Consider the following 22764-nt stretch of genomic DNA (forward strand, 5'->3'; position numbering starts at 1 on the left):
ACAGTGTCCAACAATACCCCTTATATGTACAACAATATATATATGTACCTGTAACTTGCCTTTCTGTGTATTGTTTTTTTTCCTTAAATTACAGTTAAGTACAAAACCAGACACAACATAACATTCAGACCAATACAGATCTGTACATATGTAATGCATTTTGTTTTAGAAATAATGTAGTAATAGATCCCCCCCCCCCCCCTTTATATGCTGCATGGTGCATACGCAGTACTAGGAACAGAATAGCTCGCTGTCTGCATTGTGAAGGATAACAAATGAACTGCTGATGGGGCAGACACAAACAAAACGCTCGCGCTGTGCCATTGTGGAGGAGCCAGGACTAGAATTGCAGGGGCTGTCCAGCGCGCCGCTGAAACGTCAGTTCTGCACATCCCCTAGAAAAAGGTAACCACAGCACTTGCTGCACATACTGTTTAACAACATGCAGAGCAAACCAGCTGTGTAATATTTAAATTTGTCGTACGACGAAATATATGTGTTGTAAGCTAAGCCTACGTGTAACAGTGCATGCTTGGTATGCTTGGTATGACGTAACCTTAAATAGGAAATGAATATCCTTTCTCTTATTGGGTGATATTTACGCCTTTTGCATTGCTTTTTTACAGGAACATCATGGGATGTTTGCCGCCGTGCACGTTACGCACCAAGACCTTTGCAAACATTTTTTTTGTCATCATCATTTATTTGTGCACCGTGGAAGAGGTCTACTTTGCTAGACTCCCACACCTCTGTGCTAAAGAAAGTCGGAGCCTAACGAACACACCCACCTGGCGAGGCGACAGCGGGAAATTGTTATTGGCTTTTGAGCTGTCCTGCCCCCTCTTCTCTTCCTCTAGCTCTCCCACTGCTGGTCTGACGTCACCTGCGACTGTTAAGAGGTTACTGTAAGTCACAACTCCCCTTGGAAGTTCACCAGCCGCACAACAGCCTATAACTTCTGATCACAACAGAACCAATCAGTTACTGGGCTAGTACTTGTGTGATTCACTCTCGACCAATCCGGTGCTCGGTAATTTTAGAGAGACAGATGCGAATACCACTATGTAAATGACTCTCTTCACACTTCGTCGCTTTTGTGACAAGCATCCTTTCATAATACACAGACGCGTCGTGAAACGGCGCTGGCAGTCCGGCAGGAATCATTAGTTTTAATTCAGGTGCAAGCAGTTCTGGGAAAACTCGTCAGGGCGTTTGAGGTGCCCAGACTGAAAACAGCTGCCAGTGCAGCTTCATACCCGCTGCTAAGTAACAGTAACAGTAAAATACAAACTGGAGATTCACTGCATCCCTTGACCATTTAAACGTTAGTTAAAAAATTATAGGTATTAAGCCTTGCTTTGGAGACACTTTCCAGGCAACATGGAAAAACACTCTCTATTAAACTATTCACGGACAGTTTCGTTCTTATAAAGTTTTCAAGTTTGGAATAAATTAAAAGGCAAGGGAATTTTTTGTGTGTGTTTGTGCCAGATCTTTAATTTTCATTAAATGTTAAATGAAGTTCGGATTTTTTTCTCCTTGAAGCATGTGAAATAAGTAACGCGTTTTTCCACACCAAAACACTTAACAGAACATTGCAGGAGTATTCAGACCCTTGAACTGTTTTGACACCTTGTTGCTGTAAAGATGCTAATATTAAAATCTGTTACGTACACAACCTGCTACACACATTCAGACCAAAAATAAGTAAACTGATTAATGACAATGGGGTATGCAAAAGTGTACCTTGAATTGTTGTTACTAGAGTTGCTTTCTTTAGTGGGATTATTTTAATCTTAGAGGAGTAACAGAGTGAGCGCAAGTATGTCTCCCAGGTATTCTAGGTAAACCTGCAATTCTGTAAGATGGCATTCATAAAGTCTAAAAAGCAAACAACAACAACAACAACAACAATAATAATAATAATAATAATAATAATAATAATAATAATAATAATAATAATAATAATAATAATAATAATAAACTGCCATGAACTGTATAAAACATTATTATGAAAGGTCTTCATTCTCTGAAAAGCCAGTGCTCACGTTTTATCTAGAATCTTGTATATCTTTTCCAAACGAAAAGGTATGCAGGGTCATACCTGGTCAAGACTTTGTTTACATTAAACACTACTGCAGCAATGAACATTATGTTCTGCATATCAGATGATTTCTTTATTAAAAGTCCAATGTACTCAGTTTGGAGCACTAATACTTTTCAGAAAAGCCTTTTAATTTCGGAGACCCACGGGTTTCTCGTTTCCTCAACTTTTAAATGTTTCAGCATGTTACAATTTCCTTCTGACCTAGGAAAGGCTTTACACCCCTCCTCTGGTGCAGTTTAAGGTGGACCGCTCCACATCATGAGAGGGTGCACTTCCCTTTAATTTAGGCTGTATGGTAAAGGCAGCTGAAGACACACCCTGTAATTTCTGCTGCTGCAGATTAAAAAATATCAGTGGGTAGAGCGAAGTGTTGATTCCTGACTGATTAAATGTGCTATACCGCGCTGTAGGGAGCCTCAAAATAAATACGCTCTTATCCCGGATAGTCTGATTGCAAACCAGAGGTCTTTTAATACGGTGAAAGATGAAACAATTTAATTGCTGTTTGATGTTTTCTGGAGGCATACATTCATTTTAATGTGACTTGTGTGAATACAAGAATGGGTGAAAAAAAGGTCCTTTTATGTACTACAGAGAAGGTGAAAACTATCCTGAGAAGGAAACAACTACAAATTGCCAAATGCAATAAGACTCTCAAGAACTTCAGAAAGGTTCCTAATAGGTCATTCAGACCTATTTGTTTGCTAGGACCTACTTCATCTGAGAATTTCAGCCATTTCTTGAAAGACGTCAAGACATCAGCCTCTACCAGCATGGCTGGGTAGTTTCATACAAACTCCTACCATTTCTGTGCAGAGTAGTGTCCCCTTTAAAGCCACTTCGCATTATTTTCCACTCATAACTGGTTCATGTTTCACTGTTCTTGTTCAGCTTCATGTGAGAAAGCAGATATACGAAACTATTTAAAGAAATATGAAAATGCTAAAAAATAAAGTTACAGAAACTGAGCTATGGACTGCATGCATGTCATAAGTTCACTGCTGCTTAGTGATAAAAATAATGACATTGATCGAATTCTGGGAGATTATACAGCCACTCAACTAATCTACACTGTTATCAAGTGTGCTGAGAACCAGGAAGAGTGACGGTTTTGAAAGCGGAAAGATCAATCAGTTGCACACAGTTCAACAAGTCAGATGGAAATTAGTGGAAAGCTCTTTCTTCAGACAAAAGCTTCCTGAATTAAAAAAAGAAACAAAAGCTTACAGTGAAAGAAGTAAACGCATGGTATTGACTCTCATCAGGGAGACAAACAGTACAATATCTTGCCTCTTCCTTGACAATCACAAAATCAGAATTGACTGATTTGCTTGTTTTTTGTTGACTTGCAAATTAAATGATATTCCCCCTGGTTTACAGAATCAGAAGATTTTTAGTGCTTTTGAGCAACGGTACCTTTTGTTATGGTTTTGCCATTGATTTTGCTTTGGCTCAGTATTTGTGCTTAAAACGATGAAAAAGAATTAATGCAGAAAAGACGGTCTGCATGTAATTATAATAAAGTTTTAACAGTTTCTTTACCTTTTACTTATTTTGCTTTCACAACATAGTTTTCTCCTTTAAATCATTGATTCAAGAACTTGAGAACCATATAAGTGAACAATAGAACATTTTCCTCTGATTGCTGCATTTAATCTTTCACCTCTGTTCCTTATCGCTTTGATTAGGAACAAATTATTGGTATCATCTTATGGAAGTGTCAATTGAATTGTGATGATTATATTCCAGGGAGGTACACAATTCGGGTTTTAATTATAAAAAAACACTATGCCTGCACCAGCACACTGTTTACACATATACGGATGCAGTGGTCTGTGTCTCCACCTGCTGTTCGTCTTTTAGTACAGCAGGATCAGGCGATGAGTCAACCTTCAATCGAACCACGAGCCTAACGAGCATACGGATAAATGGTGATTATCACCACTAGTCTGATGCCTTCTTACCAGATTCTTTTTCTTTACTTTATTGTATCTATTATTAACTATTTCTGATCCTATTTTTTGTATATTAAAATTCTGGAAATGTTCGTCTGCAGAACTACCTGAAAACACGGGACACATGTGGAAATAACGTGGTATTGTATTTAAAGGAAAGAACAGGAAATACTTTACTCCAAGGGGTGTGGGACAATCTACCCAGCATTTCGTTAAAACTGTTACCCCAGCTTCCTTCGAGAAAGAGCTAGATGAGCTCTTGGGAGCAATAGGCAGCTCACTACCAAATGGCGCGGGAAGAATGGTCGTTTGTAGCCGGTCTTCTATTATTACGCGGTGGGTTTTATTAGTAAAGTTTTGTTGGTGTTGCCTGAATGACAGGAAATTGACCCTCCAACTACATACAGTATGTTGAAGTCGGCGACTATTGTGATTTCATGACGCAGAGCTTGTTCTTTTGCCAAGGGTAGTGAGGCGCAAATGAATCTTATTTCGGTCTGTCTATTACCTACTATTTTTGGTCATTTTCATTGCGTTTTAATATTTACCCTCTCCAGTAGATTTGGAACTGTCCAATTCTAATTCCCAGGCAGTATGTTTTAGAACAGTTCAATTCAGCTGGTGGTACCAGTTTTCCGCGAGCTTGCTAGAGTGTGCGCCATGTAGCTCTTGCTATCTTTACCGTTTTGAGTGGAAGAACCTCAACAAATTTATGAGTGTGCGTTCTTTTCCTAATGCTAGGTTATGTTGTCCGATGACTCCTCCTGGTGGTGAGTTTGTCGAGTCAGTGCCGCGAGTTACCCACCCTTGCTATAGAAATTAAGAATAAGGAGAGTAGCCTGAACTTCGCTGGGGGTGCTGTTAATTACAAGGAGCTCTCTGCGTAGGAGCGGAGTGACAAAATGCAAAGGAAAAGGAACAGCCAACAGCGGGAGGATGGAAAGACTCACGGTAGGTGTCTAGAGCTGGGATCTTGGTCCTGGGGAGCCGCAAACCAGTTTTATAGATCACACCGAATCACCTGCTTGTTAAAGGTTAGGTCATCTGCACAGTTAATGGGATTCTGGTTCTGTAGGACTGAAGTGCCTTCAGATTTGTTCCAAATGATGCCTAATTTATGTAATTAGATAAAAGGAATGCCCGTTTAACTGATCCCAGTCGAAGTTTCCCAGGTCCTTAACAGCTGAGCTATTGGTTTATAGTGAAACTTGCTGGAAAAGGAGCTCTCCGGCATCAGGATGGAGAGTCCCAGTCTATTTCATTGCCTCTTCGCCTGACATATTACCTTAAAGCACTCATTATTCTCATTATCAATGGCTTTTATAATAAAGGCACCACGAGAGCACAGAGATAAAGAAATGTGTGACTAGGAGGAGGTATGAGGCCACAAAACAGCCAGAGCACTGCACCAACCACAGAGCCCTGTACAAGGAGGTGAGGGGACAACTGGTCTCCGACAAAAGGCTGCGGGTTCCCAGACAAGTCTGGGAAAGGACACAACCGAAGGAATTGGACAACAAGCTGAAGGTCCTCACCAGGAACCCGCATTGCCCCCAGGACACATGTTTCGTCAAGGAGACTCAGGAGCACCTGTTCTTGAGCTGCCCCTTTGCCAAAGCGGCGTGGGGCAGAATGGACAAAATTACTGTATGCAGCTCCTGGGATCGGGAGCGGTGCTTAGTTACCAGTGTATCCTGCTGGGGCTGGCACCAACCGGATTGGACAAGGGCACACAGTTCCTGCTGTGGCTGCTGTTGTCCCTAACAAAACAAGGTCTGTGGGAGCGAGGAACACTCTCATCCCACACAACACAGAGTGGGGAGGGAGCGGTGAGGGAGCGCTGGAAAGGGCTTTAGGCCCTGTACGGGGACTAATGGACAAAAGCAAGTGGTAGGGCTTGGAGAGACTCTTAAATTGCGCAAATCTGGCCCCATCATCCACTTGCATGGATTGAAAATGGACAATCCACGTTCTGAAAGTTTTTATTGCATGTAAGATTCATACCATGCTGGAATGTTTTACTGATTGTGAGAATGTTTCTATTGTGAGATGTTTTTTTGGAAATAAAGTATATTTTGTTAGAAAATGAAAATAGTATCCTCATCCCTATACCGGGGCATTAGGACCCACACAGGCCACAGGGTGAGCACTCCTTACTGGCTCCACTAACACCTCTTCGAGCAGCAACCTTAGTTTTTCCCAGAAGATCTCTCTTCCAGGTACTGACCAGGCTCACGCCTGCTGAGCTTCAGTGGGATGTCAGTGATTAACTGCAGGGTGACATGCCTGCTGGCATATGCAACCCCCAAAACCTTCCAGGATACAGTACTCAGTGATACAGCCAGCTTCTGCGTGTATGACTCTGCCTTTGCTTATTACGATCTGCATGGAAAAGGAGTTGTTTGTATCGGATTTTCGGTGTAATTAACGCGTTTTCCATGGATTAAAGTAATATAAAAAAATTGCCGCCGCCATATGACTGAAAGCTTAAATTACCGTTACACACGACAGGGAACCCGAAAGAAATAATACACAGGCTATGTGCAACTTTCATCCTGTTGTCTTACGTATAAACCTTTTTATATGTGGAGGATGAGAAAAATAATACGAGATAAACGCGCATGCGTGTTTCAGAGGGGGATACAGATTTCCAGGAGATACCGAGTTGGATGAGACGCCGCGCTTCAGGGGAATGAAATCACCTTCTTAAAGCTAAATGATAAAGAAGTTTCGAACTTGACTTAACAGACAGAACATTTGTACAGTATGGAGCAAAAAAGGTAGAAGAAACAGAAAGTCAACTTTTTTGATTTTATAAAGTCGATTTCATACCTTTCCGCTTTGAGTCCTTTTCACCCGGGGAACCAAGGGAGATTTTTAAAACTCTTTAAACTGTCTTTGTTACAGCAAAAACCAAGATTGTCCTGGATAAATTATCTGTTAGTTACTTAATTATTTAAGAAACCGAATGTCAAGCCGGATAGAAAACCAGCAGACGAGGTTACCGACAAAAGAAAGGATTGTATTGGTTCTCAGTACAGTAACAGGTACTGAGCTCTAACCCTGTTTCATATTAGCCCAACTTTACTCTAAGATCGTTGGCAAAAACCATAATCAGCTCATTGATTAGGTTATTTTAAGCGTTTAAGTACTAAACATCTATGCTCGCTTCATACATGAAAGAAGAACATAAACAGAAATCGATCCTTACAGACATCTAAAAATGGAACAGTGTTACAAAGCGTTTTGGCCTATGACTATACGAGTAAACACATTTAAAGGTAAATTATATGTATTGTGCTGCTGTTATTGCATCTAAAATAATAATAAAAAAATGTTTTCCCAAATATTGGTCTCCCTTTGCTCAAAAGCTTAGTCACATACAGGTACAGTATATTTAAAAAGTGGGCACGTCTTGTAGTTTTTCAAAACCGTCTCCTGCGTGACTACTTTTCACCACTAGAGGTCCATCTATTTACATGTGTGGAACCTGAGGAAATGGACCGGGCGTGGCAGAAGTTGTAAATGAGCACATCAAAGAAGAGCAGCCTGCACGTGAGTTATTGATCGGCTGTCTTTCCGCAGCCGATTCCGCGAGCTTGCTTTGCGGGTCTTTCTGATCGTTTTAAAGGTTCATCTTTCAGAAACCGTCAAACGGCTTGGGGTAGCTTCAAAGTTTATATTGGTAATTGAATTTCTGGGCTATACTCGATCTGTGCTTTCATTTGTCAATGTATCTGTTCTCAATATTCTGTTTAGGAGGAACATATTATTCCACCTCAGTCTCTGGCCTCCCTGTCTATACAATTACCTGTATGGTGTCTATACACACTGTACACTTTCAACAGTGGGCAGATCTGTTACAACACTCACTGTTTTTGTAGTTTTTATTAGCTGTGCCACCAGTTTGTTAAAGAAAACCCCAGGAGAAATATCATAAAAGGAAAACATCGAATGGGCGTTTTATGGTTTATCATAACATAAAACACGTATAAACAATAAGAAAATACAAGAAATAAAATAACACTGAGCCAAGAATCCTCAAATGAAGGCTATCTAACATCTAACAAATAATATAGGGCCAACGCGGGGTGAAGACGGAAAGAACAGTTTTGGATTTCATAAGAGATGCCAGACTTCGTTTTTCATTTAGCAAGATGCAATTAGGGAAAACAACCTTGAATTATAGAAATAATCTTTTTTTTCCCCTTCTTGTCGGGCTCAATAAAAGACAATCTTTACAATAGTATACTAATGAATTTGCACCCTACGGTATAATGGGCGCTCAAATGACTTTGTGTTAATCCTTATTTGCACACAACAAGGCTCGGCGATATCAAAGCGAATGGAGCCTTTAGCTGCTTAAAAGGTCACCCGAGGGTCTCACGAGAAAGGAGCCCGGGTAACAGTGAGTTAAAGAAGCGCGGTAAGACTTCAGGTGGGACTGAACCTTGAAACACGACCGATCTCACCTTTTTAACACATAGAAGGTTTAATAATAACTTTGTAAATATTTTTAAAAATTACTCATACTAATACCCATCCCCTCCTTTGCTATTTATAGAAGTCTTTCGACGCTACAATCGTCTATCTGATAAACAGGCTATCTCACAATTCGCCGGCCGACACACATTGAGTCCATTACTAGTCTATTGATATGATTATCTAACTGGATCAGCACCAAAAATAAACAGCTGGCTCTGTTTGATTTTGACATTGCTTTTTCAGTTTGTTCACATTTAGGGTCTATTTTTGTTTTCATTCGCGCGTTGCCATCACCGTACATATTCAATTAAAACATATCCTAGACACGTACGCTATTTCCACTTAGAAGCATACTTTCCACAAAGTAGCGTTCATGTAGTTTTCAGGTCTAAATCAATTGCCCTAACGAATTAATAACCCTTAATTAATCACGTTTGTTTAAAATAATCTCAAGAGCCTTTTAGTCATAAAATGTTAAAGATTCATCGACGTGTTTCGCACTTCACAAAAACTTCCTTTCTTTCTTATTCTCATTGACTGATTCTCCAAAGACTAGTGGACGTGAGTAACTTAATGCTACCTTCAGCAAGACGAGAAATGTGTACCTTGTATTTAAATACGAGTCTGTTCTTTCAGTCATCGCCTTTCCCAGCTGCTTTAATAGTCGATCTTAGCTAACCGATAGTTAATTGTTTCAATTACAGAAAAAAATATATCCATCGAGATAGAAGCAAAATATTGCTCGAAGAAATACAAGAATTTTGCTATTTATATACGAATTAATTACAAGCATACAGTTAATCACGGTTAAACAAAAAATATTTTTCTCATTATGAGACCCATATATAAAATGTGATTTATTCGGAGAAACCACAATTATTTTTTGATAGAATATTTAATTGAATGGAAGAAAAGCCGCTGATATATTACTTACTGGAAAGAAAGAGAAAAGCAAAACGCAGGAGAATGTTATTTTAGCTATAGACTAAAACACCTTACTGCTTAAATCAATTTTATATTTTCTAACCCCATATAGCTTAGTGAGATATTTCGCTGTGGTTTACGACGTTTTGTCCGATATGACATAACTCTTTACGTCTTGCTGTCTGTAATTATTGGTACAGCACTGAAAATATGTTAGTTATTTTTCCATGAAAAGAAGAATTCCTAATATATTCCTACAATATATTGTTTTTATTGTTTTTTTTCAATGAGACAAAGATTCAGGCCACAAAAAGCAATCTCACTAAAAGAAAGCCAGCCAAAAAGGTATCGACATGAACTCTTCTCGATCAGCTTAAAAGAGATAAGCCACCCCATGGATGACTGAGCGTCATGGGAGAGATTTGACAGCTTAGAGTCATACTGCTGCGCTACTCTCACCATATTTTCTACTTGCTCCATTTATTATTCCCCTTTGAAGGTTTTCCCTGCCTTGATCGATCCATTTGGACTTTTAAGTCGTTTGGAGAGTAAAATGAAAAGTACAGGTCTGTTAGTTCTTTAGGTGTCGGATGTTCAAAAGTTTCTTATAATCTGTTGTTTATGTCAATGGTGAGGGAAGACCTAGAAATATAGGCTTTATAGTGGCTCAACACTGCCTCAACTGCCTCATCCTTTTCGATGTTGAGCCTGGTGAGGGAGTTACACCCAAACACCTCGATATCCAAACAAACAGCGATGAGCTGTTTTGCATTCAAGATTTTTGTTGACGGTCAACTATCAGTTGTAAAGTCGATCCTATTCCCTCTATCCTGAAAACTACAACCGCTGATCCAAAATGACATTGGTGCATCTAAATCAAAAATCTTTTGTGTATTCTCTCATCGATATCTTCTAGAACCATACACGACCCTTTGGGGACTTTGTGTATTGAGTAAGCGAACTTTTAAACCAGGGCTCGGGGAGACCAGTTATCCTGTTTTGATTTCTTAGTAGTTTACTTTGGCTGTTAGGGGCTGCCATGCGGAGAGGCTCTTCTCGGGGTTTGGTGTTTTTTGCCTCCAAGGAGCCCAGGGTGCCCTTCTGATCAATTCAATCTCTCTTTGGTAGTTTAGCCCTGATTGGCTGGAAGACTTAGAAGGAGAAAATCTTTAATTAAGCAGATAATCTCTTGTTGGGATAAGAGGAGCTCCATTTCATAACCCCCCTCGGCTCTCACATAAACCCTTCAACCTCCTAAGTAGTGAATGTAGGTAGACATCCCCTCAGCGAGACAGCCACCGGGTTTCCACATAGACTCCTGGGATACTCTCTCTTCAGGATGTTTCTACATTTGGATTTGTATTATTACATTTTTATTTTGATGGCCCACATGAAGACATGTTGCAGTTGGTAAGAATGTTTTGTTTTCTCACCCTTTTGGGGATTTTGGATTCAGACATAATGGAAATGAAATGAACACACCCAAATGTTCAAATTGGCTTTAAACAGTACTGCGCATCAAAATATCGAATTGATTTTAATACTTTATATAGAGGTTCCCTTCTTTAACTCCCCCTCCAATTGCGTTTGCACATGCCACAGACGTGTTAAATGTAAGATACTTATTAATGTTGCGTTAAACGACTGTACAGTAAGTAGCCTGCTTCAGAAACAACTGGGTAGAAGAACGATGGATAAGAAAAACGAGTCACAATATTTCATTTTCCTGAAAGTCTTCTTCACGCCGGTAACTTCGCCTTTCACTTTGGTTGATTAGTATTTTGATTTATTTAATCATGAGAGGCCCAAGCACAGATGATATTCTTTCTTACTTGAATCAAACCCTGTTAGACTTTCAAAAAAATTTTACTTACATCAACACCTCTCAGTTTAACGATTAAGGAGAAACTCGATTTGTGAGCGAGATTCGGAAACACGAACCATTCCTTTAAGCTGTGATTCGGATTGCTTTTAATCTTATTAAATAATTTCCGTTTTTTGGACCCTCAGAAAGCTGTTATTTGGGTTTCATTGCTAAAACGAAAAAAGATAAACTTTTTTAAAACAGGGGATCAGTAAACGTATTTATAATTGTGGAATTAAAAATAACCTTCAGTCCACCAGTAATAGAGTTACATAAATTTCTTATATATAATATAGAAAAATATATATACTTTTATATAAGACTTATAAATACGAAATTTTACTTTTAATTACATTTAAAAAATTACATTTCGATAAGAACATCTTAGGAGTCACAAGCTGCTAAAATATAAAATAGTAACTTTTGGTTATCTGGTATTGTTTTGCTTTCACATCCCAGATGGTGCTACTAGAATAATTATATTAAACAGTGTAGTCAACGAAGCTGTGAAATTCAAACCTATACCTTATACCTATTTAAATTAAATATAATGAGAGGCATCAAAAACGCAACAAGTGTTAGGACCGGCAGCGCTTGTCTCGCTGTCTGGCTGATGACGGCTTAGCCTGGAGTTTATTTATGGGATGCTCTTCCATTGAAGTACAAATCTAGGAGGAAATTTCCAAAGGTAATGGAAATCTGTAACTTCCGCGATTCTGATAGATGTATTCGATAGAGACTGTCATCTTTGCTTAGCCTATTTTTTTAAACACTAAATATTTCAAATTGTTCAAAAAATCCCCGAAAGCAGAAAATGTTAAAATGTAGTTATGCTACTTTCCTTGCAAATAATATTTGCACGGCAAGTAGCACATAGTGGTTACATTTTTGAATTTTCTACTTTCATGCCCTCCACGAAATATGCCTTTTAACCTAAATTAACTCATTAGTGAATATGTATTACATTGTGTTAGCTTTTATAAAGTTGACAAAATCTTATGTTCTTAAATTCCAGTGCTCGTATTAAATAACAGTGAGACCACAGAACACCAACTACATAGAAGCAACATCAGACTTAGCGCGTTCCGTTTTTGTCTGTTTTATATTGGCTGTTGCACATACCACTACAAAAATCTGTTCACGCAAAAAATAAATACATTTCAAATAGATCAATTATTATTCCTTGAAACTCCAAATGCATTTCGATTTTAATATTTTTATTGAAAATTGTGTAGGTAAGAATCCATTCATATCTTCACATTTTTTTGAGTTTTTCAAGTGCAGATATACTGGGGTTACATTGACAAAAAAAATAGTAAAGGTGAAATTGCACAGGACTGGTGAAGGGCAAATTTAGCTTCTGCAAAATAATCGGTTGTTCCTTGTCTTCCAGGTCAGTGAATAATTTTCTGATGACGGGCCCAAAGGTGAGCCATTATTCTTTTGATCTTTTGTTTTCTAATTAATCAAAAAACAGAAGATAGTTCACAGAGAATGGAAAACGTTAATGTTTGCATATTCTATACTCTTTCTAAAGGGAACAGTAATGTTTAAGGTGGTCCATCTCGATTTTAAGACCTTAAGATATACTCCTTTTCTGGGCTGTACTGAAGAAGAGACTGATGGGATGGTTTGGCATTATTTTAATCCTGGTCTTTGTTCCAGATTGTTACACGTAATGCCAAGTGACTTCTTCTTGGGAACTTAACATACATCACTTGAAGAACCTACATCTACTTGGGATTAGTGATCGTTTTGAAGTGACGCCTTTAATTGCATGCTTGGTTAGAGCTCTCCCAGCAATGTAAAACAGTGAGGGCTTTACACATTTTCCAGTTGAAAAGCGAAATTTCTAGTGCCTAGGAAAATCTTTCTAATTGTACACATCCAAGATAGGAATGGACATGGTGGTTTTGGTGGGTGGTCATCATTAGCACGCGGATTCCTGTGAGAGGAGGAGCTGCTCTGTCTCGCTGGGGCTACTTGAGACTTATTAGCACGTATCGCTTGCTCTCTCATTGTCAAAGGCGAGGTTCAACCGGCAAGGGAGAGCCAAGTTAAAAAGCAACAGGTTTAATCAGTAACACAGCACCAGCTACTGCCTATAGCACCAGTTACTTAATAAAATTTAACTGGCAAAATTTAACTAAGCTCTCAATGGAGATACTGATGACTTACAGGCTTATCTTTTCTGTTCCTGAGTCATTCAACACAAAACACATGGTTATTTTAGGTGGTTCACTCATTGTTTGCACTTACTGTTCACAGCTTTATTAGCCTTTCTTTTTCTCATGTACTTTTGTTTCCAAAATTACATTTTGCTTACCCATCAGTACTGAATAATAGGGGTGTCAGGCTCAATCCCCGGAGAGTCCAGTGCTTTCTGGGCTTTGTTCCACCCACATTCTGAGTTACATAGTTGTTATTAATGAGTGCTTAATTAGTTATATCATTGAAATACTTATAATTAGGCTCTGAGGATATATATAGGTAACTGTCTTATTGAATTAGGGTGTCTTACTGAATTAGGGTGGCACAGTGGTGCCATGCAACACAGGGGTCCTCCTGAGATCAGTGCTATCTCTGTGGAGTTAGTATGTCCTCCAGGTGTTTATGTGGGCATCCTCCAGGTGCTCTGGTTTCTTCCCACAATCCAAAAACATATTGGTGGCTTAATTGAACTCTGGGAAAATTGGCCCTGGTGTTTGTGTATGCCAACATGTGTCTGGGTCACACATGTGATGTGATGGACTGGCATCCCGTCCAGGGTGTAGCCTGCCTTGTGCCTGTTGCTTGCTGGGTTAGGCTCTAGGTGCCCTGTGAGCCAGTGTTGGAATTCAGTTCAGTTTAGAGCAGAAGTCTCAAACTCAGTTCCTGGAGGGCCTAGCATCTTTTTTTTGCAACCTTTATGTTTCAATTAAGTAATGAACCTAATTATTTTCTAATTAAGACATATAAAGGATTTTTTAAGGTCTTTTATAGTTGATTATACTAGAGCCTGTTAGAAAATAATGGATAGATGTACTGAAATAATGAAGCAAATGCCTTGTATAATCAACTATAAAAGGCCTTAAAAAATCCTATATATGTCTTAATTAGAAAATAATTAGGTTCATTACTTAATTGAAACATAAAGGTTGCAAAAAAAAGATGCTAGGCCCTCCAGGAACTGAGTTTGAGACTTCTGCTCTAAACTGAACCTAGCTAAAAGCCTGGAATTAATAATACAGTCAAAGGGTATTCTGAAAATCTCTAAGATTATTTTATTTTTTTAAATAAAAAGGTACTTTTCTAGGTTTATTACCTGGAAATAATTTACAAATCCTGCAGTTAGGGGTAAAATGCTGGCCTCAGATACCTGAGAAATTATTTTGTCGAGGCACACCTAATATTCTAGAACTGAAGAACTGAATTCACATGGATTTAAAGTGATTTCATTATTAAGGCTAATGTGAAATATCGGTTCCAACATCAAGGAAGCTTCTGGGAACGGGTCTTTGTCCGTGCATGTATCATTGACCTGGACTGGCCTCTTCCTCTTCGCGTTTTGTCTGTTCTAGCTGTTCAAGATGGGCTTAGTTCAAGGCTGAATCACTGCCACACTGCCAGAGCAGGAAGGACTTTGTGATTCACAAAGTCTGGCATGCATGCTGGTCTTCTTGTGAAGAAACTTGATCAGGTCTGTGCCCTGTGACTCAGGTGTTGGAAGCACAGAGGCTGTGACTGTGGAAGTGGCTCGTTGTCTGATAGAAAGTGGGATTGACTCCACCTGCTGCTCCCTCTCAATCTCCCCTCAAGCACCTGCAACAACTGTGACCACCAATTCACTTCCTCCAACCGGCTTCGTTCAGTTTTTAGGATGCATGGATCACAGCAGAATCTCAAGGTTAACGTCTTTGTTTCTTTCGGCTTCCAGGCTTATCTGATCTACTCGAGCAGCGTGGCAGCCGGAGCTCAGAGTGGCATCGAGGAGTGCAAGTATCAGTTTGCCTGGGACCGCTGGAACTGTCCAGAGAGGGCCTTGCAGCTGTCCACACACAGTGGCCTCAGGAGTGGTAAGAGGAGAGAGGGCTGTGCTGGGAAAAAGACCACATGTGTTCAAAACACCAAGGATAATTAGTTCAGGCTCACAAATGACATATCTTGCTGAGTTTTGCATGGTGAGCAACTAAACATCAACAGGCAACTCATTTATACGATTACATTGAGATTTTTGTTCAATCCAAATGTTTTTTTTTTAAAGTACAGTTTCCATTGACTTCTGCTTCTCTTGAGACCTGGAAGGCTTGGTAGGCTACGATATAACTGTACTAGGGCAACGCACCAGCCAGACACACATCAGCATTAAACTGCTCACATTCACAGTCTGCTGTGTTTGACAAGCACAACAAGCTGAAAGTGTATTTACAGCCTACACATGGTCCTTTTCAGAGTAGGTACTGTACACACATTTATCTTGTTCAGTTAAGATACTCTATTTCTGTTTAAGAAAAGGAAGGAAAGGACAGGTCGGTCCTCAGACTGATTTTATTATTTTGAACTTTTATTCGTCCTGAAAGAATGAACCATTACTGGATGTTTTCTCAAATTAAGGGTATCTATTGCTTATGTGAGTATGCAGAGCACTGGAATAAACATTTGTTTGATTTCCTGTGCACATTTCTGAAATTCTGACCAGGTAATACAATATAGAGACACAAAGAAGCACTATGCTTTGTATCTGTTGAATGTAGTGAGCCCAAAACCACTATGAATGATTTGGACATTCTGACCCTTGCTTGCTTGTATTCATGAGTATCCACATACTGTAAAGAATGAACTGATCTAACAGGGATAAGAGTCGGTAACTCATCCCTTTTCTTGTCTTGAAAAAAGATTTATGTAAAGGGGAAAATATGCCATTTTTTAACTTTATTACCATCACCCACGGCTGTCAAATCAGTCAATAAAATGTAAGATAACCTTGAAGCCAGAAGCAGCTTAAGGCGGATATTCACTCTGTGAATGGTCACGTTTGAAAAAGTAAAAGACTTTTTTAAGGTTAACCTATGAAAGTGCTCTATCGTCGGATCCTCTGTTAACTGCACTGCAGCTCATTGTCCTGGTCCGGCTTGCCCCTACTTACACAGTGACTTTGCTCCCAGCCAACAGAGAAACAGCTTTTGTCCACGCAATCAGCTCTGCTGGAGTCATGTACACCTTGACCAGGAACTGCAGTTTAGGTGACTTCGACAACTGCGGGTGTGACGACACGAGGAATGGCCAGCTTGGTGAGAGACACGCCTGTCCTGTCAATGATTAAGAACACCGTGCCACGATATTAATATATCATCAGCTTAAAGCAAAAACTACAAATGTGACAAGGGGCATGTGAAGAGTCTTGAATCTTGGCAACCGATATCCTTGTAAACTTCTCAAAGGATGTGTTCGCTGAAATCTGTAGTGTAGGCAAGTCCTGAGAGCCGACAACTTGGGGAAGACAGACGCTGACACGTGTGCTTTTCAAGTGAAATGAGCATAAGTATAGATGGAATGAATAAGAGATAGCGATGTAAAGGCCACACATAAAAGGTTGCAGCAGTACAGCACAGATCAGCGTAGTAAAAAGCACAGTGACATGGTGAAATCGTCCATGGAAGGTTAGGACATACTATTATGTACATCGTGGGGAACAACGACCAGGTAAGTGCAAAGCACAGGCATAGTAAAACCATAGGAAAACTGGACATTTACCATGCATGAAACATGGTGAATTTCTGTACGGGCAATTCAAAAACACCAAGTGTTTTAAAACGTGTAACAGTACCAGTGCTGTCGTGTGACCCGGTGATCGGGCCTTTTCCTGGAAAGAAGGTGTGTTTTTTCCTGTCCTCTGCAGGGGGCCAGGGATGGCTGTGGGGGGGGTGCAGTGACAACGTTGGCTTTGGGGAGGCTATCTCAAAGCAGTTTGTCGATGCCCTGGAAACGGGACAAGACGCCAGGGCTGCCATGAACCTGCACAACAATGAAGCCGGGCGCAAGGTAGATTCCAGTTTCTTGGCCGCAAAAGAGGTGGTTGTCCAACAGCATGGGGGGGAGACCGCAGATAGGCAGGTCTTCTGGGTGTGTGCTACAGCAATTTCCCTTGCCCAGAGAAGCCCTTCAAAAGTTCCAAGGAACTGAACTGTGCACATTCTGATGCAATGTCATTAAGATTTCAAAATAAGAGATAAAAATTCACAAGGCCACCTACACATCATTGAAGAGAAAGTTCCTTTTATTGTTTTCTTCCCTCAACAAACACTATGTACCACCCAAGAATCCTATTCAGACTCTTATTAGTAAGGTGCCACTCTTACCCACAACACTGTGTGCGCTGTACCAGAAGGGCCTATTACTAGTATTGAATGTCTTTTATGACAAGATTTCAACTCAAGATTCTTGGGCCCAGTGGTGCAAGTCTTAATTAGGAGACCCAGGGAGCCATACATTAGAAAGCTTCTTTATTATCTGGGGTTTAAATAAGTGTTTATTTTCACTCTTGCAATAAGGATCTTACATTTTATATTGGTCTTTGTGACACTTAAGAAAGCCATGGTGATCACTGCCATGGTACTTAAGTGCTCTTTGTTTTTACTGCCAGTGCTCTCCCCTCCAGTCCTGTATGATTCCCATGGCACCTGGGGCATCATTGGAGGAGAAAATGTACCAAAGAAACCCTTTTTAACTTCCTCCTCAAAAGAGCTTCTATTTAGTCTTCTCATAGCAGAAACATATTGACAATGGCCATGCTAAATAAATTCTCCTTTTTTCACAAGCAGAACAATCTTTCTCAATGTGAAATTCAGATCCCCTCCACCCGACCCCCCCCCCCCCAACTCTTCTCCTTAGAAAGCACTGTGACAAAAAGAGAACGTCTCCTTTTCAAAAGACCAGCTGTTTGTTTCGGCTGAAGTCAAGAAATATCCAGGAAGTGTAAAGAGTGAGACGGACCTCAGACTGAACCCTGACTCTGCTCTGCTTTCTTTTATTTCATTCACTTCTCTTTTTTTTAAAAAAAAAGCACAGAACAATTCCCCACCTGACTGAAGAATGTGCAAATTCAAGAACCAGTGTTGCCATCATGAAATAACAGGCTGAAAAGCTTTGCTTCCCAGGGACAGTTTCTTTCAAGTTCACAATTAAACACAAGCACCACATCTATTAATTCCCTATCCTGGATTTCCACTTCTAGATTCACGAAAAATGGGTGACAGAAAAAGCACCTCTGGGGCTCAGCTGTCGTTAAATAGCATGTTTTTCTATGGGCGACAGTGGGGTCTATGCTGTCCGTGATTGTGGCTGAGGCTGTGTTAATCAGAGACGTCCCCCCCACCTCCATCCCATCCCGTTCCTCCTGCAGGCGGTGAAAGGGACGATGAAGAGGACCTGCAAATGTCATGGCGTCTCCGGGAGCTGTACCACCCAGACCTGCTGGCTGCAGCTGCCGGAGTTCAGAGAGGTGGGCAACTACCTGAAGGAGAAATACCACAAGGGCCTGAAAGTGGACCTCCTCAAGGGGGCGGGGAACAGCGCCGCCAGCCGGGGGGCCATCGCCGAGACCTTCAGCTCCATCTCCAAGAAGGAGCTGGTCCACCTGGAGGACTCGCCCGACTACTGCCTGGAGAACCGGACGCTGGGCCTGCCGGGCACGGAGGGCCGGGAGTGTCTCCGCAAGGGCAAGGGCCTGAGCAAGTGGGAGAAGCGCAGCTGCAAGCGGCTGTGCGGCCAGTGCGGGCTGGCCGTGGAGGAGCGGGAGGCCGAGACGGTGTCCAGCTGCAACTGCAAGTTCCACTGGTGCTGCGCGGTGCGGTGCGAGCAGTGCCGCAAGACCGTCACCAAGTACTTCTGCGTCAAGAGGGAGAGGAGGGGTCGCAACGAGAGCGCCGGCCGGAGGAAGGGCGCGAGGCCCGGGAAGAAGCACTAGGCCCCGGCCGCTGCGGCGCTCCTACGGCGACGCCCATGGGGGGGAACCACGGCGACGACCCGCAGGGGGCTGCAGGGGGGCAGCGCTGCCCGCTGTGCCCCCGGGCCTCTGGCTGAAGGCAGCAGCAGGGCGGCTGTGTGACGGCAGTGTGGGGCAGAGGTGGGGAAGGAGGCTCCCTACTCCCCCGTTTGTGTGGCGTCCGGGACTCAGGGAGGTCACGCAAACGACAGCGGTGTAGAAATAAAGGCCCCGTGTGTACATTTTTGTTTTTGCGAATGTAATTGCTCTGCGAAACTGATGGAAGTCAACTAAGTTACAAAAGTGGGTAAAGCCGATATTAAATGCATTTTTTGCATGCGTTACACAGAACTGGCTTTGCTTTGCTTAGCGCTCTACGGTCTGTCAGCTTCCTTTCTGTTAGTAGTGAGAAAAGTAGTGAGGAGTATCGGACTGTCTGATAATTATGCTAAGACGTCTAGGAAGCAGGTACTCTAACAAGGACCTGAATGCACTGTGTAGAGTAGTAACTAGCAGTAGACAAGCTCAATTCTGAAAGCCAGCAGGAGGCCAAGAAAGGAAACCTTAGAGTGAACACTAACATCTGTTGTTTTTTAACTGTTTGTGTTTCCCTTAAAGCGCACATACAAATATATATATGCATACATAATCTCCATTATAACTGCACATTCTCAAGTAGTTATCAGAACGCAGCCTCTTTCTTATACTGTACATCACCTTATCATTTAACTTCATGTTACTTGATGTATCTTCCGCCACAAGTTAAATCTCTTTCACGTGTCTGCTGCTCAGCTATAAATTCAGATGTACAGTAACCTGAAAATAATGCATTTTCTTAACCGTCAGACATGTTATGCAAACATGGATATGCTGTAAAGAATCAAAAAGCTTCCTGGTTTTACACACTTCAACCTTTCATCAAAGAGGAGAGCAGGTCTGCAGATGCAAGCTAGTGTATCACTCTGACACCTACAGTAGAAAGGGGTTTAACAAGATTTCACAATGACAAGTTGCAAACAGTGCACCCTCCTCTTTCCCATCAGAGTATTTAATTGTACATAAATTTAAGCACTTTGTACATTGTTAATTTATTGCAGTTATTCTGAAGTTTGTTTGTTTTATTTTTGTATTTTTTTTTTGTAGTTGAACTTTTTCATTTGCTTGTAAGGGACACATATAATGGAATATCACCTCTTAAATGTCTGTTTCTTAGTAGCACGTTGTATTTCCAGATGCGTATACTTTACCTGTAACAGTTAGAGGTCTATAAGACTAAAAGGTTGCCTGTTCTTCAATAAACAATTGTAAGGGATTGAATGTAATCTGGATGTGCATTTGTGTGGCGAGACAGACAGACAGGCACTATCAGCCAGTTAGAGGGGAGGTGAAGATCCTGACTTGTGTTCCATATCGCAACACAGGTACCAACATGTTCCATCCTCAAAAATTATAGTCCAGAATAACATTTTTTTGTTGTTGTTTTAGGTTGGAAACTTTACAGAATATTTACAATTGCCAATATTGTGGAACCCAGTTAGTACATAATATAATTAAAGGATCAAGAAGAGGATAATGCCACATAGAAACGTATAGAGAGAGTAAAAACCTGTGGAGGTGCCTCAATACTAAGGCCTTGTGCATTTCACTCACACAGATCCGTGCTCATCTGTGATGATACATTATAGTAGCACAAGAATGAAGACATAACACTCCTTCCATTCTCTAAAGTCCAAATCCTCTAGTTACAACAAAATTGTTTTGTGTTCTGTAGGAACATTCTGAGTTATGTGCCTTTTCACCTATAGTTTGCAGGAACTATATTTTCACCTATAGTTTGCAAGAACAGGGTGTATCTTTACTATCAACAATTATTTCTTCTAGTAGAACATTTACATTTCGACAAAATACTTAATTGGGAATGAGTCTAAAATTTGTCAGTTGTAGTTTATGCAAAATGCTTCAATAAAGGCATATAAAATAAAGAATAAGAACTCAAAACTTAACTCATAAAATCTGATGAATTACTGAAGAACTTACTTGGCAAATTTCAATGCACCAGAATTTGTACAATGGAAGTGCAAACATTTTTTTCCAAACTCTTACATTCTCACCAAAACTAATCTAAAACCTCATTTCAGTATTTATGGACAAATCAGTTCCTTAATAGTAACTGTGATTGCACAGGATAGCTGCAGTTTTATAATCAGGGTGAAAAGACTAACATTTTTGTACCTATCCACCTTAAGTTACTACTGTTTAATATGAAAGTAAAACAACCATCTTATATCCTATCCAAGGATATTTTTATTTATAGAATTTCTTTTTTGCTTTATGTAAAGAATTTAAATTTCAGGTAGTGGTCACTTTGGTATCAGATAACCCCGGGGCAAAGCAACAAGAAGAAGAAAAAAAAAAGCTTTAATAATGATCTTCCTTCCTTAGTGCCTTTCTCAATTTCGCCTATACAAATTCCTTCTCTTTGTCCCATCGTGGTAATCCTCAAAGAAGCCCTGACGCTTTGCTGATTGGAAGTTTCTTTACTGTTTAATACTGGTTTAATTAACTTTGTCGGGATAGAGAAGGGATCTGAAGGAAAACTTTAAACAAGTTACCCTTGAATCCTCCTGCCTCTTCATTTTGTATGCTAATCTCCTTTTTCACGCCACCGTCTAAAAAAAAAAAATGTTGGGAAAACTTCTTCTTGCCTGCCTTGGGCTTCCTGTGGATTTCTTATTCCTGGCCCACCTAACTGGCTCTTGTCACTCCTCCAGGGCCTTCCTTTGCTCGATTTAACAATGAATGGCGAGCTAATCAGCCTCTCCGAAACCCACAGCCACTGAACAAGCTAATCCCCCTCTCCTCTTTTTTCAATGGGCCGTCGCCTTCAAAAGGACTTTGGGAAAAGACTTTGCACGGATTCACACTGTTTTGTGAATAGAAGTTAGTTCAAGTATTGTACCCAAACAAGTGGGTTTTATAAACAAATACTTGCCAACAACCGCCCCACCTGCAAAAGCGCCAACCCCACAGCAACACACCGAGACAAAACCCGGGCCCTTCAAATGTGATGTGATCTGAAAAGGAGATTAAAGTTCCATTGACTGAGGGCAGTGCATTTCAGCAAAGGCCTAGTGAAGTGACAAGGAAGTACCTTATTGACATCTTACTTACAAAAATACATTCAAAATCAAAACTTCCCTTCACAACAGCTCTTAACGACCGGGGCGAGGAATGTTTTTTTCCCTCCAAACTTGAAGTTGACCCTTGATGGCTCAGTGGGGGGGGGGGGGGGGTTGGTGCTTTTTCCAGGTGGGCTCAAAAGAACAAATGACATCAGAGCAAAAGTCTGGAACGTCAGCTAAAACTGCAGGTTCTGACCTGAAACGTTCAGTAGAACCTGACCTAAAAGAGCTCAAAACTGAAGAAGGAACCCGTGCTTAAGTACTAATGATCACTGTCGCATTTG

The 22764-nt window shown here is 40.7% G+C and overlaps 1 protein-coding gene and 1 long non-coding RNA gene across 4 annotated transcripts; both read left to right on the plus strand.

Annotated features, from left to right (window-relative positions):
* Nucleotides 1-4183: 4183 nt before the first annotated feature.
* Nucleotides 4184-6154, plus strand: LOC148661239 (uncharacterized). Its single transcript, XR_015939815.1, has 2 exons — nt 4184-5013; nt 5394-6154. It is a non-coding gene; the product is annotated as an uncharacterized LOC148661239 (long non-coding RNA).
* A 547-nt stretch (nt 6155-6701) lies between these two features.
* Nucleotides 6702-20610, plus strand: wnt8b (wingless-type MMTV integration site family, member 8b). 3 transcript variants are annotated; one of them, XM_088634679.1, is made up of 7 exons: nt 6705-6842; nt 7526-7617; nt 12729-12762; nt 15252-15390; nt 16480-16605; nt 17214-17356; nt 18717-20610. In XM_088634679.1, the coding sequence occupies exons 3-7, from the start codon at nt 12748-12750 to the stop codon at nt 19278-19280; spliced, it is 987 nt and encodes a 328-aa protein (XP_088490805.1). In that variant the 5' UTR covers nt 6705-6842; nt 7526-7617; nt 12729-12747; the 3' UTR covers nt 19281-20610. The 3 variants fall into 3 exon arrangements, with proteins under 3 accessions (XP_088490806.1, XP_088490805.1, XP_088490804.1); XM_088634680.1 differs by having other exon boundaries at nt 6702-7617; XM_088634678.1 differs by lacking the exons at nt 6705-6842; nt 7526-7617 and adding an exon at nt 10458-10881.
* Nucleotides 20611-22764: the final 2154 nt, after the last annotated feature.

Source organism: Lepisosteus platostomus, chromosome 6 (genome assembly GCF_059453375.1).
Source record: "Lepisosteus platostomus isolate fLepPlt1 chromosome 6, fLepPlt1.hap1, whole genome shotgun sequence".
NCBI classification, from domain to species: domain Eukaryota; kingdom Metazoa; phylum Chordata; class Actinopteri; order Semionotiformes; family Lepisosteidae; genus Lepisosteus; species Lepisosteus platostomus.

Coding starts and splice junctions, on each gene's coding strand:
- wnt8b (XM_088634678.1), top strand. CDS start 10,811: ATGTTTCTACATTTGGATTTGTATTATTACATTTTTATTTTGATGGCC. Junction 16,606..17,213: donor CACGAGGAATGGCCAGCTTG/GTGAGAGACACG, acceptor TGTCCTCTGCAG/GGGGCCAGGGATGGCTGTGG. Junction 17,357..18,716: donor ACAATGAAGCCGGGCGCAAG/GTAGATTCCAGT, acceptor TTCCTCCTGCAG/GCGGTGAAAGGGACGATGAA.